The 16,655-nt window shown below is 37.9% G+C and overlaps 1 protein-coding gene across 1 annotated transcript; it reads left to right on the plus strand.

Moving 5' to 3' along the window:
• IRAK1BP1 (interleukin 1 receptor associated kinase 1 binding protein 1) lies at positions 136-15,308 on the plus strand. Its single transcript, XM_005684444.3, has 4 exons — positions 136-541; positions 7,663-7,728; positions 14,679-14,809; positions 14,917-15,308. Exons 1-4 carry the CDS (start codon positions 227-229, stop codon positions 15,185-15,187), a joined length of 783 nt encoding a protein of 260 aa, XP_005684501.2. The 5' UTR covers positions 136-226; the 3' UTR covers positions 15,188-15,308.

The raw sequence follows: 16,655 nt of genomic DNA on the forward strand, positions 1-16,655 counted from the left end.
TAAAAACCACAGCGCCGCGCTCAGCCAACAACTCGTAAAGGAGACGCGGCAAAAGCCTCCGCACAGCCTAGCTCCCGTCCTCCACAGCGGCTCCCGGACCGCCAAGCCCATCCCGATATCCTTTGCGCCGCGCCGCGCCGCGCCGCGCCGCGCCAGCCTTGAGGCCTTGGACCCCTTCGGCCGCCGTCGGCTCTGAGTTGCTACGGACAACCAAGCTGCCATCGCTATGTCGTTGCAACAGACCCCTCAGTCGCGGGTGTTCGTGGAACTGCTTCCCTGGGCTGACCGAGGCCGGGAGAACTATCTGCTCTCGGGTGGAGAGACGCTGCCCGGCCTCCGCCGCCCTCTCTCCTCAGCGCCGGCCCAAACTCCCTCCCGCGAGGTGCATGTCAGCGGCACCGCGGAGGTGTCTGCGAGCCCGGACCGGGCGCAGGTGGTCGTACGGGTGAGCAGCACCAAGGAGGCGGCGGCCGAGGCCAAGAAGAGCGTTTGCCGCCGCCTGGACTACATCACGCAGAGCCTCCGGCAGCAGGGCGTGCAGGTGAGAGCTCCGCCGGCCAGGAGCTTCCAGCCCAACCGCGAAAAGGCGGCGGCGGAGGGTAGGGGCGGGGAGGGTTTGAGCGTCTAGGACACCTTTGTGTCATCGGCGGCGTGAGGGGCCGCGAGGACCTGGCTGAGTGTATCTCTGGTCCATCCTGCTCAGTCCAGTTCAGTCGCTCAGTCGTGTCCGACTCAGCGACCCCATGAACTGCGCACGCCAGGCCTCCTTGTCCATCACCAACTCCCGGAGTTTACTCAAACTCGTGTCCATCGAGTCGGTGATGCCATCCAACCATCTCATCCTCTGTCGTCCCCTTCTCCCCTCGCCTTCAATCTTTCCCAGCCTATCCTTCTAGGGGAAAGTAATTATCAGCCGCAGTGACTTGTAAAACAAAAGAATTAAAATTGAGTGGGGTTTTATTTGGTATCACTTGCTGCAGTATTTTAACCTTGAAATGACGAACTGTTAAGCTTGAAACAATAAGATGTAAATGCTTGCATAAGTAGTGTGCTAGACACGGAATCATTTTTTTGTTTTTATTCTGCACCCCTCCTCCCAGCCTGGGGAAAGCTTTACATGAAAGTGATTCTTTGGTATTTTTCGCAAAAAGTAATGTGGGGCTGGGGCGAGATAGGGGGAATATTGTACCCATTTTCGTTTTATAAACACTCAAAATTTTCTCCGAATTGTTTAGTTTTAGCTTAAAAAAGAAAATTAAGCCAGTGTGTTGTACATGCCACATATATGAAATACCTCTTCTTACCAGAGATGTTCCTGAAACAAATCCCTAAATAAATCTTGCCCTAAGCCCACTTAAAAAAAAAAAAAATTAATGAGTCTTATTTAATTCGTGCAATACGCCTGTTAAGCAGGTTTTAATATCCCCATTTTCCAGATTTAAGGAGGTTAAATAATGCTCTGAACACCCAGGGTTATATTTGAACTCCTGTATTCTCAAAACCAAAATCTAGGTCTCTTTCAACTAGCCTAGGCTCCAGATAATTAGAATGAAAGAGAATAAGAAAGCGCAGACTTCATAAGCGGTCTCAGATGCCTCATATTACAGAGTAGCCTGAAGGCCAGAGCTGTGATTTGTGTCCCCCCAACACTGAGTTCTTAAAAGTGCTCTTGTTAGAAATGACACACCCTGAAAAAGCAAGTCTTTATTTTAAGGAGAAGTTTTATTTGTACTTATAAACACAGATTGCATTTATAAGCATAGATTTATTTTAAAAGTCATATTGGAAAGATGTCTCTAAATGATTTACAGTTTAGAAGGATCTGCTGCTAATTATAAATTATGTGAATAAAATGAATTTAATATATAGAAATATATTTTCTCCCCAAAACTGCTGCCAGTGCTGCAGACGTATTTGAATAATATAACTAATTCTTAAGTTTTTGCTTAAAATGTATACGGAGCTCACATGGCTGCAACTTCAAATATGTAAAACAGGATCAATCACTACATCCAACTTAAAGTGATTACATTAAAGACTTAATGTTCAAGACATGCAAAGGTTAGTAATCTCCAGATTATCTCTGCTGATGGAGGAAAGCAGTGGTAAATAATTTGTTCAGTAGAAAGTGCAAATAAAATCATTTATATTACATTTCAGGGTGAATTTAATGAGTCTTCACAAAATCTTAATTCATTTTAAACTTTAAAATCTGTTTATAAACATCACTCCCCTGATTAAAAGGCCCCTCATATTCCAAACTCTTTCGCTTAATAGATGGAGCTTAATTCTGTCATTTCCTGTCATCTCCTCCTCTCATAGACTGACTTCCCTCTTTTTTCCTTTAAAAACCAGCCCAAGTTCACTTCTTGAGCACTTTTTTCCTATACTATTCCCTGCATACCATACCCCATTCACAACCCTTAATAAAATGTATCACTTTATATTATAATTACTACTCTCCTTATCTCTCCTCCATATTCTAAACCTCTCCAGAGTGGAGACCCTGGTGGTGCAGAGGTTAAAGCGTCTGCCTGCAATGTGGGAGACCTGGGTTCGATCCCTGGGTTGGGAAGATTCCCTGGAGAAGGAAATGGCAACCCACTCCAGTATTCTTGCCTGGAGACTCCCATGGACGGAGGAGATTGGTGGGCTAGTCCACCGGTCGCAAAGAGTCGGACACGACTGAGGGACTTCACTTCACTTTTTGCTTTGTATTGATGGGTTATGTTTCGTACTCCTCACATAATGTGTACTTAGAAAGTGATTTTTAATAAACTATTCAGCTATCATATAGATCATATATAATTTTATGGTTATATATAGTTTCACCTGTGAAGGCATGACCTCATTTTGAGTGTTTTCATGGAAAAATGTTTTAAAGTTCCAAGCAGTATTTACTCATTCAACCATAAAATACTTAAACATTCCTGATCACTGCATTTTAAATAAAACACTTATTAAACATTCCCTATCATTGTTCCTATTTTTCTGTTATCTTTCCTTTTGAAATTTATGAGAACTTTAAAAATTAAGATTATCAATAACTATCTCTCATATATTGCAAAAATTTTCCCAATTTCATATTTGCCATGTAACCTTGTTTGCAGTATTAAACATTAAAAATTTTAAAGATTTGTTTAAATTCTCTTAATAGTACAATTTTTCACGATATTTGAGTCTTCTAGTAAATCACTTAAACTCTTCGAAGTTTTATTTTCTTCATAAGGAAAGTTTCTCATAAGGAGATTAAAGCTAAATGATAGAGTTTTTTAAATCCCCAAATTTGTAATAACAAATGTAATCTGTTTTTATTGTTTTCTTGTTCTGCTTCATATGTTGGTTAAAGTACTACTGTTTTTATTGTTTTTCACTTGAAATAAACATTTCTCCGGCAAAAAAAAAGTTTTCTGACTTTGGTGTAATGCTTATTGGGTCCTTCGCAAGCCTGAGGCTACGTAACTATTAACTAATATTTCCTGGACTTTTTAGGGACCCTTTATAGTACGTTAACTATTTACTACATTTGGAGTTTATTTTGGTATAAGGAAAAGGGTTTTGTTTTCTCCTAAATGGGTAAGTTACTGTACTTAAAGCCCTTAAAAATAAAAGTGCCCTTAAAAATAAAAATTACTGCTTTATTTGATCTTATGGTTGATTCAATAATAAAACAAATAACTCAATTAAAAAGCACAAGATACCTGAACATATACTTCACCAAAGAATATATACAGATGGCAAGTAAACACATGAAAAGATCCTCCACATTATTTGTCATTAAAGAAATGCAAATTAAAATCACAATTTGATACCATTATGCATGTATTAGATTGACTAAAATCCAATATCATTGATGGATAGCAAATGCTGGCAAAGATGTGAAACAACAGAAATTTTTCATTCATTGCTGGTGAGACTGCAAAGCGGTATGGCCACTTTGAAAGACAGTCTTACAGCTTCTTACAAAGTTATACTTATTATAGGAACCATTAACCCACATGAGAATCAAAGACTTACGTTCACATATAAATTTGTACAAGAATATTTATAGCAGGTTTATTCATAACTCACTAAAACTAGAACTTGGAACAGCCAAGATGTTTTCAACAGTGGAATGGATAACTGTTACATCCATGCATTGGAAAATTACTCAGCAATAAAGAGGTGCAAGGTATTCACAGAACAACATGGGCAAAGCTTAAATATTATAAGTGAAAAAAACAGATTCAAAAGGTTTACATTCTATGATCCATTCATGTGACATTCTGGAAAAGGGAAAACTATAGGGACATAAATCGGTGGACAGGTTGTTTGATGGCAAAGTGGTTAACTATAAAGGAGGTGCACAGAGAAGCTTCTCAAGGGGAAAAATTATTCTGTGTGGTACTGGAGTGGTGAATATATTTGTCGAAACCCATAAAACTGTAAATCACAAAAAGGGAACACTAATTATGCGAGTTTGAAAAAAAAAACAACAGATCAATTCCAGGACAGAACCCAGACTGTGACAAATGAACCTGTAACTCTGTTGCAAATGAATGACATAATTGCACTGAACATGGGGACAGAAGGTGAGCGGAGTATCCTAAGTTTTGGAAAATTATATTTTACTAGAAACTAATGATAAAGATGAAAGATATATAAACTGTACTCTAGTTAGTAAATGTTTTTTCCAAGATTTACAGTTCTGAAACTATATGTATGCTGCTGCTAAGTCGCTTCAGTCGTGTCCGACTTTGTGCGACCCCATAGACGGCAGCCCACTAGGCTCCCCTGTTCCTGCGATTCTCCAGGCAAGAATACTGGAGTGGGCTGCCATTAGTAGGCTTGAAAAATAGGTGGTGGGTGGCTGAGGGACTGGAGAGGAAATTACAGATAAGAAAGGAAGGTTAGAATGAACTCTGTGGTTCTTAATTAGAAGCATCAGTATGAACTCGTGTTTAGCTTAGTATATATCACATGGATAGATGCAGAAACAATTGTGAATATATGTGTATATGTCACAGAGTCGGACAAGACTGAGCGACTGAACTGCACTGATATGTACCATAGTAATAAAAAAATGATAACATCAGAAAAACCTGAAACTGAGGTATATGGAACTCTATACTATCCTGGCAACTTTTCTGTAGATTTTAAATGTTTCTAAAGTAGAAGTTACTAAAAGGTTACAGAACAGCATGTAGAGTATAATTTCATTTATAAAAAATTCTATACATAGATCTACAAATTTTTATGTGCATGGATAGATGATTTAATGTTTACTGAAATATTAACATAAGGAGTTTGGAGACTATTCTTTCTCTAGTATTAGATATTCATTAATTAGTGTATATTATTTTTATAAAAACTATAATGTTAAGTGAAACAATAAAAGATACTTTCTTTTCTGCTACCTTTCCTAGAATTATTTCTCTAATTTTTCTGTCAGAAGTCTTATGTATATTTATCAAGTAAAGTGGGGGAAAACTGAAAAAAGACATCTAAGAAAATAGAAGATATGTTTACATGTCATAAAAGAATGCTAAATGACAAATGTTTCAGGTATCAAGTTTCATGTTTTCAACTTTAAGCAATGTATACAGCATTGGTTTAGTTTATCAATACTGTAATTTTCTACAATGAATAATTATTTCCATAAGATGGTAATAAATATCACAAAAATGAATTAATATTTTCATTGAAACTGACATCAGAGCTATAATTGGAACTTAAGTTCAGATTTTCAGGTTAAAGCTTTTTAGAATTTTCTAGGTCTATAAATGGCTTGAAATTAGTGTATATCTTAAAGTTCATGTGCATCTAAATCCTTTACCAAATAACAATTAAATGATTGAGCAGCAGCATCTTTATTTAGCATATATTTTTAAAGATACAAATATTTATAAAATATAAGTTCTGCCTATCCCCATGAATGGGAGTAAGTCAAGAATTCATTTCACTAAATTTTAAAACCCTTTTGAAACAAAATAAGAAGTTCAACTTTTTTATCAGAATTATATACCCTGTACTTACCCAGAGAGTCAAAAAGCATTAATGTTACTTTTCTAAGAACAGGCTGGCTTAGGTCCAATATTTCTGGAAATGTTTATATCATAATGGTATTGCGTCTCTTTTTGCCAAGTACCTTCTGTGTCAAGCATTTTATTCACAACTTTTCATTAAATCCTCAAATCCGTTCAGTGTGATCTTGGAACAGCAGTGAGTGGCAGCTTGAAGCAAGATCTTAGTTTCCTGCCTGGGAATCAAACCTGTGCTGACTGGGTGAAAACCAGGAATCCTAACCACTAGACCACTAGGGGCTACTGACTAGAAGCAGAGCCCTGGCCCTTGACCTCTTTGAAAAAAGAATTTTAAGAGACCAAGGTCGTAAAACAGGCAGAGATTATTAGAAGCACCATACGTGTGAAAGAGCACAAAGAAAAGCAGTTTATTTAAGACAGAAGTAAAGCAGAGCTATGCACTCAGAGAAGAGTTAGGGCATCTTTGCTCAGGAGGAGCGCTGAAGGTGTGGTTTGAATTGCTTAAATAGGGGCCTTCTTCCAGGTCTTTGTTTTCCTCTAGCCAATTACCTTGCTTATTGCCCATATCTGATCTGACTCAGGGCCCGGTCCAATGTGCGCACGAATCTTTTGGCCAAGATGGATTCCAGCACAAAGGTCTCTGAGGGGTTGGCAAAACATATTTTGGGTTAGCACCCCCTTCTTTTTTGACCCCCTAGGAACTTTTCTGCACATGTACAGTCAGGGAGGTCTCCTTTTCCTGAAGAATGAAAGATGTGGTCATCTTTTTACTCCAGGTGGCTCAGATGGTCGGCCTGCCGTGTGGGAGACCGAGGTTCGATCCCTGGGTTGGGCAGATCCGCTGGAGAAGGAAATGGCAACCCACTCCAGTAATCTTGCCTGGAAAATTCCATGGACTGAGGAGCCTGGTGGGCTACAGTCCATGGGGTCGCAAAGAGTGGGACACGACTGAGCGACTTCACTTTCACTTTCAGGGCTTAGTTCCTCTCTGCTCCTGCCATTATCTTTTTCCCCGAAATATGGGGGAAGGGGAGACAAGCTCCAATCGCTCAGCCTGACAAACTCCAGTGGCTCAGCCTGGGGCCCATCTACCTACTACCTCACATGCAATGTAACACAATTTTGTAAGTGTGGAAACTATGTCTCAAAAAGTTGAGTAACTTGCCCAAAGTTGCATACTATATGTGTTCAGTAAATTAGTATTATTTGTAAACAAACCATAATATTAAATTATAATAAATTATTATAATAAATTACAAAATTAATTTAATAAATTAAATTATTAAATTATAATATTAAATGTTTAAATTATTAAACATTTTATAAACTCTAACATCCCTACAACATTCAGAATGTTTTATGTACAAATAATGCTTCAGATATATATCACCCTAAGTTCATACTTAACTGAATGTAAAAATTACAACTGGAATGACAATTATGAAATATCAGCAAATATTTGTAGGTTTCTGAATTTATGGTTTTTTTAGGAAAATTTTAAAGCATTAGGCAAGCCAGTTCTTTTCACATATTTTGTTATTCTGATTTTAATAAGTACAGGTTTATACTTTATGTTTTAGATTAATTGCATTTAGTAGCCAAACATTCAGTAATCACATTCTTGTACTTTCTGTTTCAGTCAGAAAATGTAACTGTGACAAAGGATTTTAAAAGGCTAGAAAATGCTTATCACATGGAAGCAGAGGTATGTATTATCTTCACAAATAACTGGAAACAGCATGACTTTGTGGGGACAATTTGCATTTAATTTTATTCTTGAAAGTCAAGTACAGGAAAAATACTTCCCATGGTGTTGATAAAAGATCATTTTCCTCAAAATCATTTTTGGTGTTAACATATCTGGGTGAGATTTAAGAGAAATTGTTTTGAAATGGAATAAAAATAGCAAGAGGGAAGTAGCATTTAATTGCCACCTGAACAAAATTTTCATAATGCTATCATGTAGTCAACAGGAAGAAACACTACAGAGGAAAAATTTCTTCTCCTCAGATAAATAGGAAATTAATAGTCATAGCATAAAGGATTGAAAGACTTCAGCATTCTTTTGTTTCACAAGACAAGTTTATTTTGTGTTAAGATATATTTAAAAAAAAAAACTACTCAACCTTTGCACAAATTGAAAAAATTGTGTATTTTTTTACACACAATTAATAAAAACCTAGATAGTATATTCAAAAGCAGAGACATTACTTTGCCGACTAAAGTCCGTCTAGTCAAGGCTATGGTTTGTCCTGTGGTCATGTATGGATGTGAGAGTTGGACTGTGAAGAAGGCTGAGCACCGAAGAATTGATGCTTTTGAACTGTGGTGCTGGAGAAGACTCTTGAGAGTCCCTTGGACTGCAAGGAGATCCAACCAGTCCATTCTGAAGGAGATCAACCCTGGGATTTCTTTGGAAGGAATGATGCTAAAGCTGAAACGCCAGTACTTTGGCCACCTCATGCGAAGAGTTGACTCACTGGAAAAGACTCTGATGCTGGGAGGGATTGGGGGCAGGAGGAGAAGGGGACGACCGAGGATGAGATGGCTGGATGGCATCACTGACTCGATGGACCTGAGTCTGAGTGAACTCCGGGAGTTGGTGATGGACAGGGAGGCCTGGCGTGCTGCGATTCATGGGGTTACGAAGAGTCGGACATGACTGAGCGACTGAACTGAACTGAATGAAAACATTTAGTTCCTAGAACTGTTGAGCTTTTTACTTATCTTCAAAGATTTTATGATCAGGACTTTATGAAGTCAGAGTATGTTATAAGTAGTTACAGCCAGGTTAGAAGACTGCTGTCTCTTTGATTCCAAACTTGGAGTATGTGCTTAGTCACACCGCTTCCTTGCCACAGGAAACAAACAAGAGTGGATTAGAATGGACTCTTGTTAATCCAATCAGAGAAACTTTGCCTTTCAGTTTAGTTCAGTCGCTCAGTCGTGTCCGACTCTTTGCGACCCCATGAATCACAGCATGCCAGGCCTCCCTGTCCATCACCATCTCCCGGAGTTCACTCAGACTCATGTCCATCGAGTCAGTGATGCCATCCAGCCATCTTATCCTCGGTCGTCCCCTTCTCCTCCTGCCCCCAATCCCTCCCAGCATCAGAGTCTTTTCCAATGAGTCAATTCTCGCATGAGGCGGCCAAAGTACTGGAGTTTCAGCTTTAGCATCATTCCTTCCAAAGAAATCCCAGGGTTGATCTCCTTCAGAATGGACTGGTTGGATCTCCTTGAAGTCCAAGGGACTCTCAAGAGTCTTCTCCAACACCACAGTTGAAAAGCACCGATTCTTTGGCGCTCAGCCTTCTTCACAGTCCAACTCTCACATCCATACATGACCACAGGAAAAACCATAGCCTTGACTAGACGGACCTTAGTCGGCAAAGTAATGTCTCTGCTTTTGAATATACTGTCTAGGTTGGTCATAACTTTTCTTCCAAGGAGTAAGCGTCTTTTAGATTCATGGCTGCAGTCACCATTGGCAGTGATTTTGGAGCCCAAAAAATAAAGTCTGACACTGTTTCCACTGTTTCCCCATCTATTTCCCATGAAGTGATCGGACCAGAGGCCATGATCTTTGTTTTCTGAATGTTGAGCTTTAGGCCAACTTTTTCACTCTCCACTTTCACTTTCATCCAGAGGCTTTTTAGTTCCTCTTCACTTTCTGCCATAAGGGTGGTGTCATCTGCATATCTGAGGTTATTAATATTTCTTCCGGCAATCTTGATTCCAGCTTGTGTTTCTTCCAGTCCAGCGTTTCTCACAATGTGCTCTGCATATAAGTTAAATAAGCAGGGTGACAATATACAGCCTTGACATACTCCTTTTCCTATTTGGAACCAGTCTGTTGTTCCATGTCCAGTTCTAACTGTTGCTTCCTGACCTGCATACAGATTTCTCAAGAGGCAGGTCAGGTGGTCTGGTATTCCCATCTCTCAGAATTTTCCACAGTTTTTTGTGATCCACACAGTCAAAGGCTTTGGCATAGTCAAGAAAGCAGAAATAGATGTTTTTCTGGAACTCTCTTGCTTTTTCCATGATCCAGCGGGTGTTGGCAATTTGATCTCTGGTTCCTCTGCTTTAAGAAATCACCTAGTCCTACCTTCAGGCAGATAATACATTATTTTTCCTAAATTTAATGGTGTGGCTAAGATAGCTTAGGCTCAGACTTTTTAACGATCATATGACAAGAGTTAGAATGGAAATTAGAATCCTGGCTTCTTACCTCTTGAGTTAGTAATTATCATAATACACTGTGGTCCCTATATTAACTTGAATAAATTTGTAATTTTTTCACTTAAAATTTAACTATCTGAAGGAATTTTAAAAATACTTTAATGATTTTGGGCTTCCCTGTTGGCTCAGCAATAAAGAATCCACCTGCAATGCAGGAGATGTCATAGGCACCTCACGTTCGATTCCTGGCCCAGGAAGATCCCCTGGAGAAGGAAATGGTGACCCACTGCAGTATTCTTGCCTGGGAAATCCAATGGACAGAGGAGCCTGACAGGCTACAGTCCACGGGGTCGCAGAGAGTCTGGACATGACTTAGTGACTAAACAACAATGATGATGATTTTAGGGATCCACCTGGGCAATGTTGAAGTAAAACCTCAGCTTTGCAATTCCTTTATCTGTCTTTCCACTTCTTATGTTGTTTTCTTGTTACAGTTTCAGTGTTGGAGAGATTTTAAAAACCTGGGACACAATAAGCATTCAATAAAAGTCTATTAAAAAGTCTACAGGAAAAGTAGTAGAAACAGTCTTCCCTCTCCTTGTCCTTGCACGTTTCCATGTGTCATGTGTGTTCCATACATTATCTCATCTAATCTTTTCTCAACTCTTCATTTTAGTTGTGAAATATTTTATATGTGGTTTGGTTTTAGTGGTTTTAGCTGTGAAGTCAGGTCCAACTCTTGTGACCCCATGGACTGTGGCCTGCTAGGCTCCTCTGTCCATGGGATTTTCCAGGCAAGAATACTGGAGTGGGTTGCCAATTCCTTGTCCAATGTATAAATCATATTTATACTTGATTTATGCATTTAAATCATATTTTTCCTATCTTCTATTTCCCCTATATTCAGCAAAAATATTGTTCAAAATCAAAGGCCAATTATAGACTTTTTCAGAAAGCTGAAAGAATTTATTACCATAGACCTTCAATCCAAGGAATGGTAAGCAGAGTTGGGTAGGTGGAAGGAAATGGTACTAGAAAGGAATAGGAATCTACAGAGAGGAATGAAGAACACTGAAAATGGTAACCGCATAGGCAGATTTGATATTTTTCTTATATCTCTATAACTCTACACCTATATAAAAATAATTGTTTAAACAAAAAGATGATGATGAACTTTAAGGATTCTAACATATATAAAACATACAACAGCAATAGCATGAAGGGAGAAATAGAAGTACAATATTTAAAGTCTCTTATGTGTGAAATGGTGTATCTTCTGAAGGTAGACTGAGATAAATTAAACATATATATACTGTAGACTCTAAAGCAGACACTAAAGTAACAGGTTACAGTAAAGAAACCAATGAAAGATATCAAATAGAATAAAAAATATACTCAGTCTCTTCCCAAAAAGGCAGAAAATGGGGAGAGGGGAACAAAGAAAATATGAGACAAATAGAAAATCAATAGCAAGATCAGAAGTTTAAATATAACCATATCAATAATCACATTAAATACAAATAATTTAAGGGGCTTTCCCCATGGCTCAGTAAAGAACCTGCCTGCCAATGCAGGAGACATAAGAGACGCAGGTTCAGGCCCTGGGTCAGGAAGATCCCCTGAAGGAGAGCATGGCAAGCCACTCTAGTATTCTTGCCTGGAGTATGGATAGAGGAGTCTGGCAGGCTACAGTCCACAGCGTTGCAAAGAGTTGGACACAACTGAAGCAACTTAGCATGCACACATGCCGATGTATAAGTGAGATGAATGACAGTAATGATATAATAGATGGGGTGGAATACTTAGGATTATTTTGTTATTATAGTTATACAGCCCATAAAGTGGTATAGTATTATTTAAAGTAGACTTGGGTTCATTGTAAATATGTATTATGTACTTTAGGGAAACCACTAATAAAAGCTTAAAAAATATAACTGTTATGCTAAGAAAGGAGAAAAAGAAACCATGAAATGCTCAATTAAAATCACAAAAGGCAGAAGACAGAACTTAGAAAAAAGAACAAAGGAAACAAATAGAAAACAGTAAAGAATATGGTAGATATTAATTCAGCTATATCAGTAATGCTTTGAACATCAGTGGTCTAAATGTAGCAATTAAAAGACAGATTGTCACAGTGAATCAAAAAACACCATCAAACTATATGTTATCTATGAGAAATCTGTTTTAAATATAAAGAGATATATAGATATCCATGGAGAAAAATTAATCATGCTAACACTAATCAAAAGAAAGCAAGAGTCACTATTGTAATTTTAGACAGAGCAGACTTCATAATAGGGAGTTATCAAGGATACAGAAGGGTATTATGCAATGATACAGGGCAGTTTTCCAAGAAACATAACAATCCATGGGGACTTCCCTGGTGGTCCAGTGGTTAAGACTCTGTGCTTCCAGTGCAGGGTTCAGTCCCTGGTCAGGGAACTAAGATCCCACATGCCACACAGTGGCACAGCCAAAAAATAATAAGTCTTTAATATGCATTCTCCTGAGTGTCAAACTACGTCAGGCAAAAACTAATAGAACCTCTAGGAGAAATAGATGAGTCCACCATCATAGTTGGAGTCTCCAACTTCCTTTATCAAAAAGGGACAGATTCAGGGACTTCCCTGGTGGTCCAGTGGTTAACAGTCTACCTGGCAGTGCAGGGGACATGGGTTCAGTCCCTGGTCAGGGAACTAAGATCCCACAGGCCATGGAGCAACTAAGCCTGTGGGCCGCAAGTAGACAGACTATACACCACTCAAAAACTCCCACACGATGCAGTGAAGACCCTATGTGCAGCAACGAAGACCTGATGCAGCCAAATAAATAATTTTTTTTAAAAGAAAGAAGGGGCAGATTCCACAGGCATAAAATCAGTAAGGACCTAGTTAAATTCAACAATACCATCAATTGACTGGATATAATGGACATCTACGGGGCTTCTCAGGTGGTTCAGTGGTAAAGATCCACCTACCAAGCAGGAGACATGGGTTCCATCAACCCCTGGGTCAAGAAGATCTCCCGGAGAAGGAAATGGCAACCCACTCCAGTGTTCTTGTCTAGAAAATCCCATAGACAGAGGAGCCATGGGTTCACACAGAGTCGGACACAACTTAACGACTAAAAAACAACAACAAAATGGAAATCTATAAAATACTTCCCCCAAAAGAGAATTCTTCTCAAGCTCTCATGGAACATTCAACCAAGATAGCACACATTTGGAATTTGGGTCTTTCGAGAACAAGCCACCCGTTCTTAATACTTGGCTCTGCAGTAAACCTTTCTCTGCTCCCCTTACCCCTAAAATACATTCTAGGCCAAAACTTATACCTTAACAAATTTAAAAAGATAGATAATATAATGTCTCCTCTCTGATCACAATGGAATTAAACTAGAAATCAGTAACAGAAACACAATTGGAAAATCCCCAAATATGTGGAGATTAAACAACATACTTCTAAATGACATGTGGATCAATGAAGACATCCCAAGAGAAATTTTAAAATGTTTAGAACGAAATGAAAATGAAAATACAATCTATCAAAAACTATGAGATGCAGCGAAAGCAGGGCTTAGCAAGAAATTTTAGCATTGAATGCACATAGTAAAAAGAAGAAAAATCTGAAATAAATAATCTAAGCTTCTGCCTTTAGAAACTAGAAAAAAGAGCAAATTAATCCAAAGTAAGTATTGAAACCAGACAGAACATCAGTCTTCCGTGGATAACATTTATGATGAAAGGCAACTGTTCTGTATTGTATAAGATGACTCTGTGCTACTCCAGCCTGTGCTTAAGTATCTGTACATTACTGTTTCACATACTTTACATAAAGTATTATATGTTTTACATAAAGTACTTCAGTACCTGCACTTTATTGTTTTACGTATTGAGCTTGTGTAAAGTTTCCTTAGGAAAAAGGTTTAGTTTGCTTCCATAGAATGTTTAAAGACTACAGTTTTCAAGTATTGCTGAATATATAAGAACTGCTTCCACATAGTTAAAGGCAGATGGCATAATGAAATAGATGAGCTTCTGCATATAGATCTGAAAATAACTATTGGATGAAGAAGCATACCTCACTGACAGCAGTGAAGCATGAAGTAATTACCGCTAATCAGGAAGCTAGCTAATGTCTAAAGAGTCATGAAACATTTATCAGGCTAAGAATTTAGCCAAATAATAAAATTGAAGGGGAAGCCCCCCAATTCTGTTTCATAAAAAAGTCCCTGACTGATTTAAAATGAATTTTTAAATGTTCAAGTCAACATTAAACAAATTAAAAAATTCATAAGCAAAGATAAATTCAATAACAAAATTTGGTTATAAGTACCAAGTAGGCCTTTCTTATCTGTTACATACTATAAAATGACCTCACTGTAGTCTGTCTTTACTTTTTTTTAACTCACATGTAGAAAAAAATTTGAAATCAGAAATGAAAATAATTTCAACTGTTATTTCATTTACAGGTCTGCATTACATTTACTGAATTTGGAAAAATGCAAAATATCTGTAACTTTCTTGTTGAAAAGCTAGATAGCTCTGTTGTCATCAGCCAACCCCAGTTCTATCATATGCCAGGTTCTGTTGATAACCTTCGGTAAGTTAAGCACATCTTTCAATGAATTATCAACTAATTAAACAAAACTGTTCCATCCTACAGTTTGTTGAATATCTTACTAATCATCTCTGCATTTAATTCCTAAGACGACAAGCCTGTCTTGCTGCTGTAGAAAACGCATGGCGCAAAGCTCAAGAAGTCTGTAACCTTGTTGGCCAAACTCTAGGAAAACCTTTAATAATCAAAGAAGAAGAAACGAAAGAATGGGAAGGCCAAATAGATGATCCCCAGTCATCCAGACTTTCAAATTCATTAACCGTACAACAAAAAATCAAAAGTGCAACAATGCATGCTGCTTCCAAAGTATTTATAACTTTTGAAGTAAAGGGGAGAGAGAAGAAAAAAAAACACATCTGAAATTCTGACCAAAATATATTGCGTTTGTATCTTTTTTGTCTATTTTTATACTTTTTATAATGTTTGCTTTTGTCCTAAATATATATATTGTATAGTGTATAATAAAGTGTTTCGCCCCCAAGCCTGTCAATCCTTGAATATAGTTCCACAGAATACTTACATTTACTTTCTGTTTTCGAAAACATATTACAGGAAATACTCTGGAAACAAATGTGTTATATACGCTTGTATACAGACAGTTCATGTAAGTGCATGGTGTAAATAATTTTATATTTCTACTCTGGAAAGAAATGTTGACACAGTTATTAACATGATTCTTAACATGCATTCTTAGAAAGAACAATGGGCTACTCTGGTAGCTCAGTAAAGAATCCACCTACAATTCGGGAGACCTGGGTTCGATCTCTGGGTTGGGAAGATCCCCTGGAGAAGGGTATGGCAACCCACTCCAGCACTCTTGCCTGGAGAATCCCATGGACAGAGGAGCCTGGTGGGCTTCAGTCCATGGGGTCGCAAAGAGCCAGACACAACTGAGTGACTAACACTTTCACTTTCACACTTGCGTAACATCCATTCTTAGAACAATGAGCAGTGCATAACTTTTGATAAAAGGATAGTGATGTATACTAAGAAAATATTCTGATGCCAGAAATAAAAGGTAATATATGGACCAGACTGTCTTCACCAGGACTCCTTTGATTATACCAGCTTTCTCCAGTACAAATATAACGTAATCCATGTATATAATATAAGATTTCTTAGTAGGTATATTTTTTAAAAAGTAAAAAACAGTTGAAACTAATACTTTATTTAACCTAGCATATCCAAAATATCATTTCAGCATGTAACTATTTTCTAAATAATTAATGGGTATTTTATATTCTTTTTTTATCATGTTTTCAAAATCTAGTATGTATTTTATATTACAGCACATCTCAATTCATATGCTAAATTTTCATCACAAATACTTGATCTGTATATAATTTTCTTAAAATATAGGCAGAAAAAAAATAGGTTCACATACCCATGTTGTTCCAGACATGCTTAAAGATCTAGTAACTGGATCAAGTGTCAGTTTTTAAATTTAAAAAAAAAAAAAAAACTTTTTTAATTTTAACATTGAGTTCCTTAGTTTCACTAGCCACATTTCAGGGACTTGAAAGCCATAAGTAGGTAATGGCTACCATGTTGGACAGCTCAGAGCCATACACTGAGATGATCCTTTAAGGCTGTCAGCAAGTTCGTCACTGCTATCGCAATATACGCTGTCTAAAGTGTGTCTACAGAAAACAAGTCTGTCATGTTGCACAGGCTTACCATTCCCCACCACACAGCTAGGCCCTTGGGGTGGTTTTTTTTTCCCTGATATTTCTTGACACTCATATGCCAATATTTCTCTCTTATATTCCAGTATGCAGTTTCCATCCCCACACACTTTCTTAAGTGGCACTAAAAACCACTTCTCCAT

The sequence above is a fragment of the Capra hircus genome, chromosome 9 (genome assembly GCF_001704415.2).
Source record: "Capra hircus breed San Clemente chromosome 9, ASM170441v1, whole genome shotgun sequence".
In the NCBI taxonomy this organism is placed as follows: Eukaryota; Metazoa; Chordata; class Mammalia; order Artiodactyla; family Bovidae; genus Capra; species Capra hircus.

What these genes read in the sequence shown, in the direction of transcription:
- IRAK1BP1 (XM_005684444.3), top strand. Translation starts at nt 227, where the DNA reads ATGTCGTTGCAACAGACCCCTCAGTCGCGGGTGTTCGTGGAACTGCTT. An exon ending in TCCGGCAGCAGGGCGTGCAG is followed by an intron (nt 542 to 7,662) that starts GTGAGAGCTCCG and finishes TTTCTGTTTCAG; the next exon opens with TCAGAAAATGTAACTGTGAC. An exon ending in GGTTCTGTTGATAACCTTCG is followed by an intron (nt 14,810 to 14,916) that starts GTAAGTTAAGCA and finishes TTAATTCCTAAG; the next exon opens with ACGACAAGCCTGTCTTGCTG.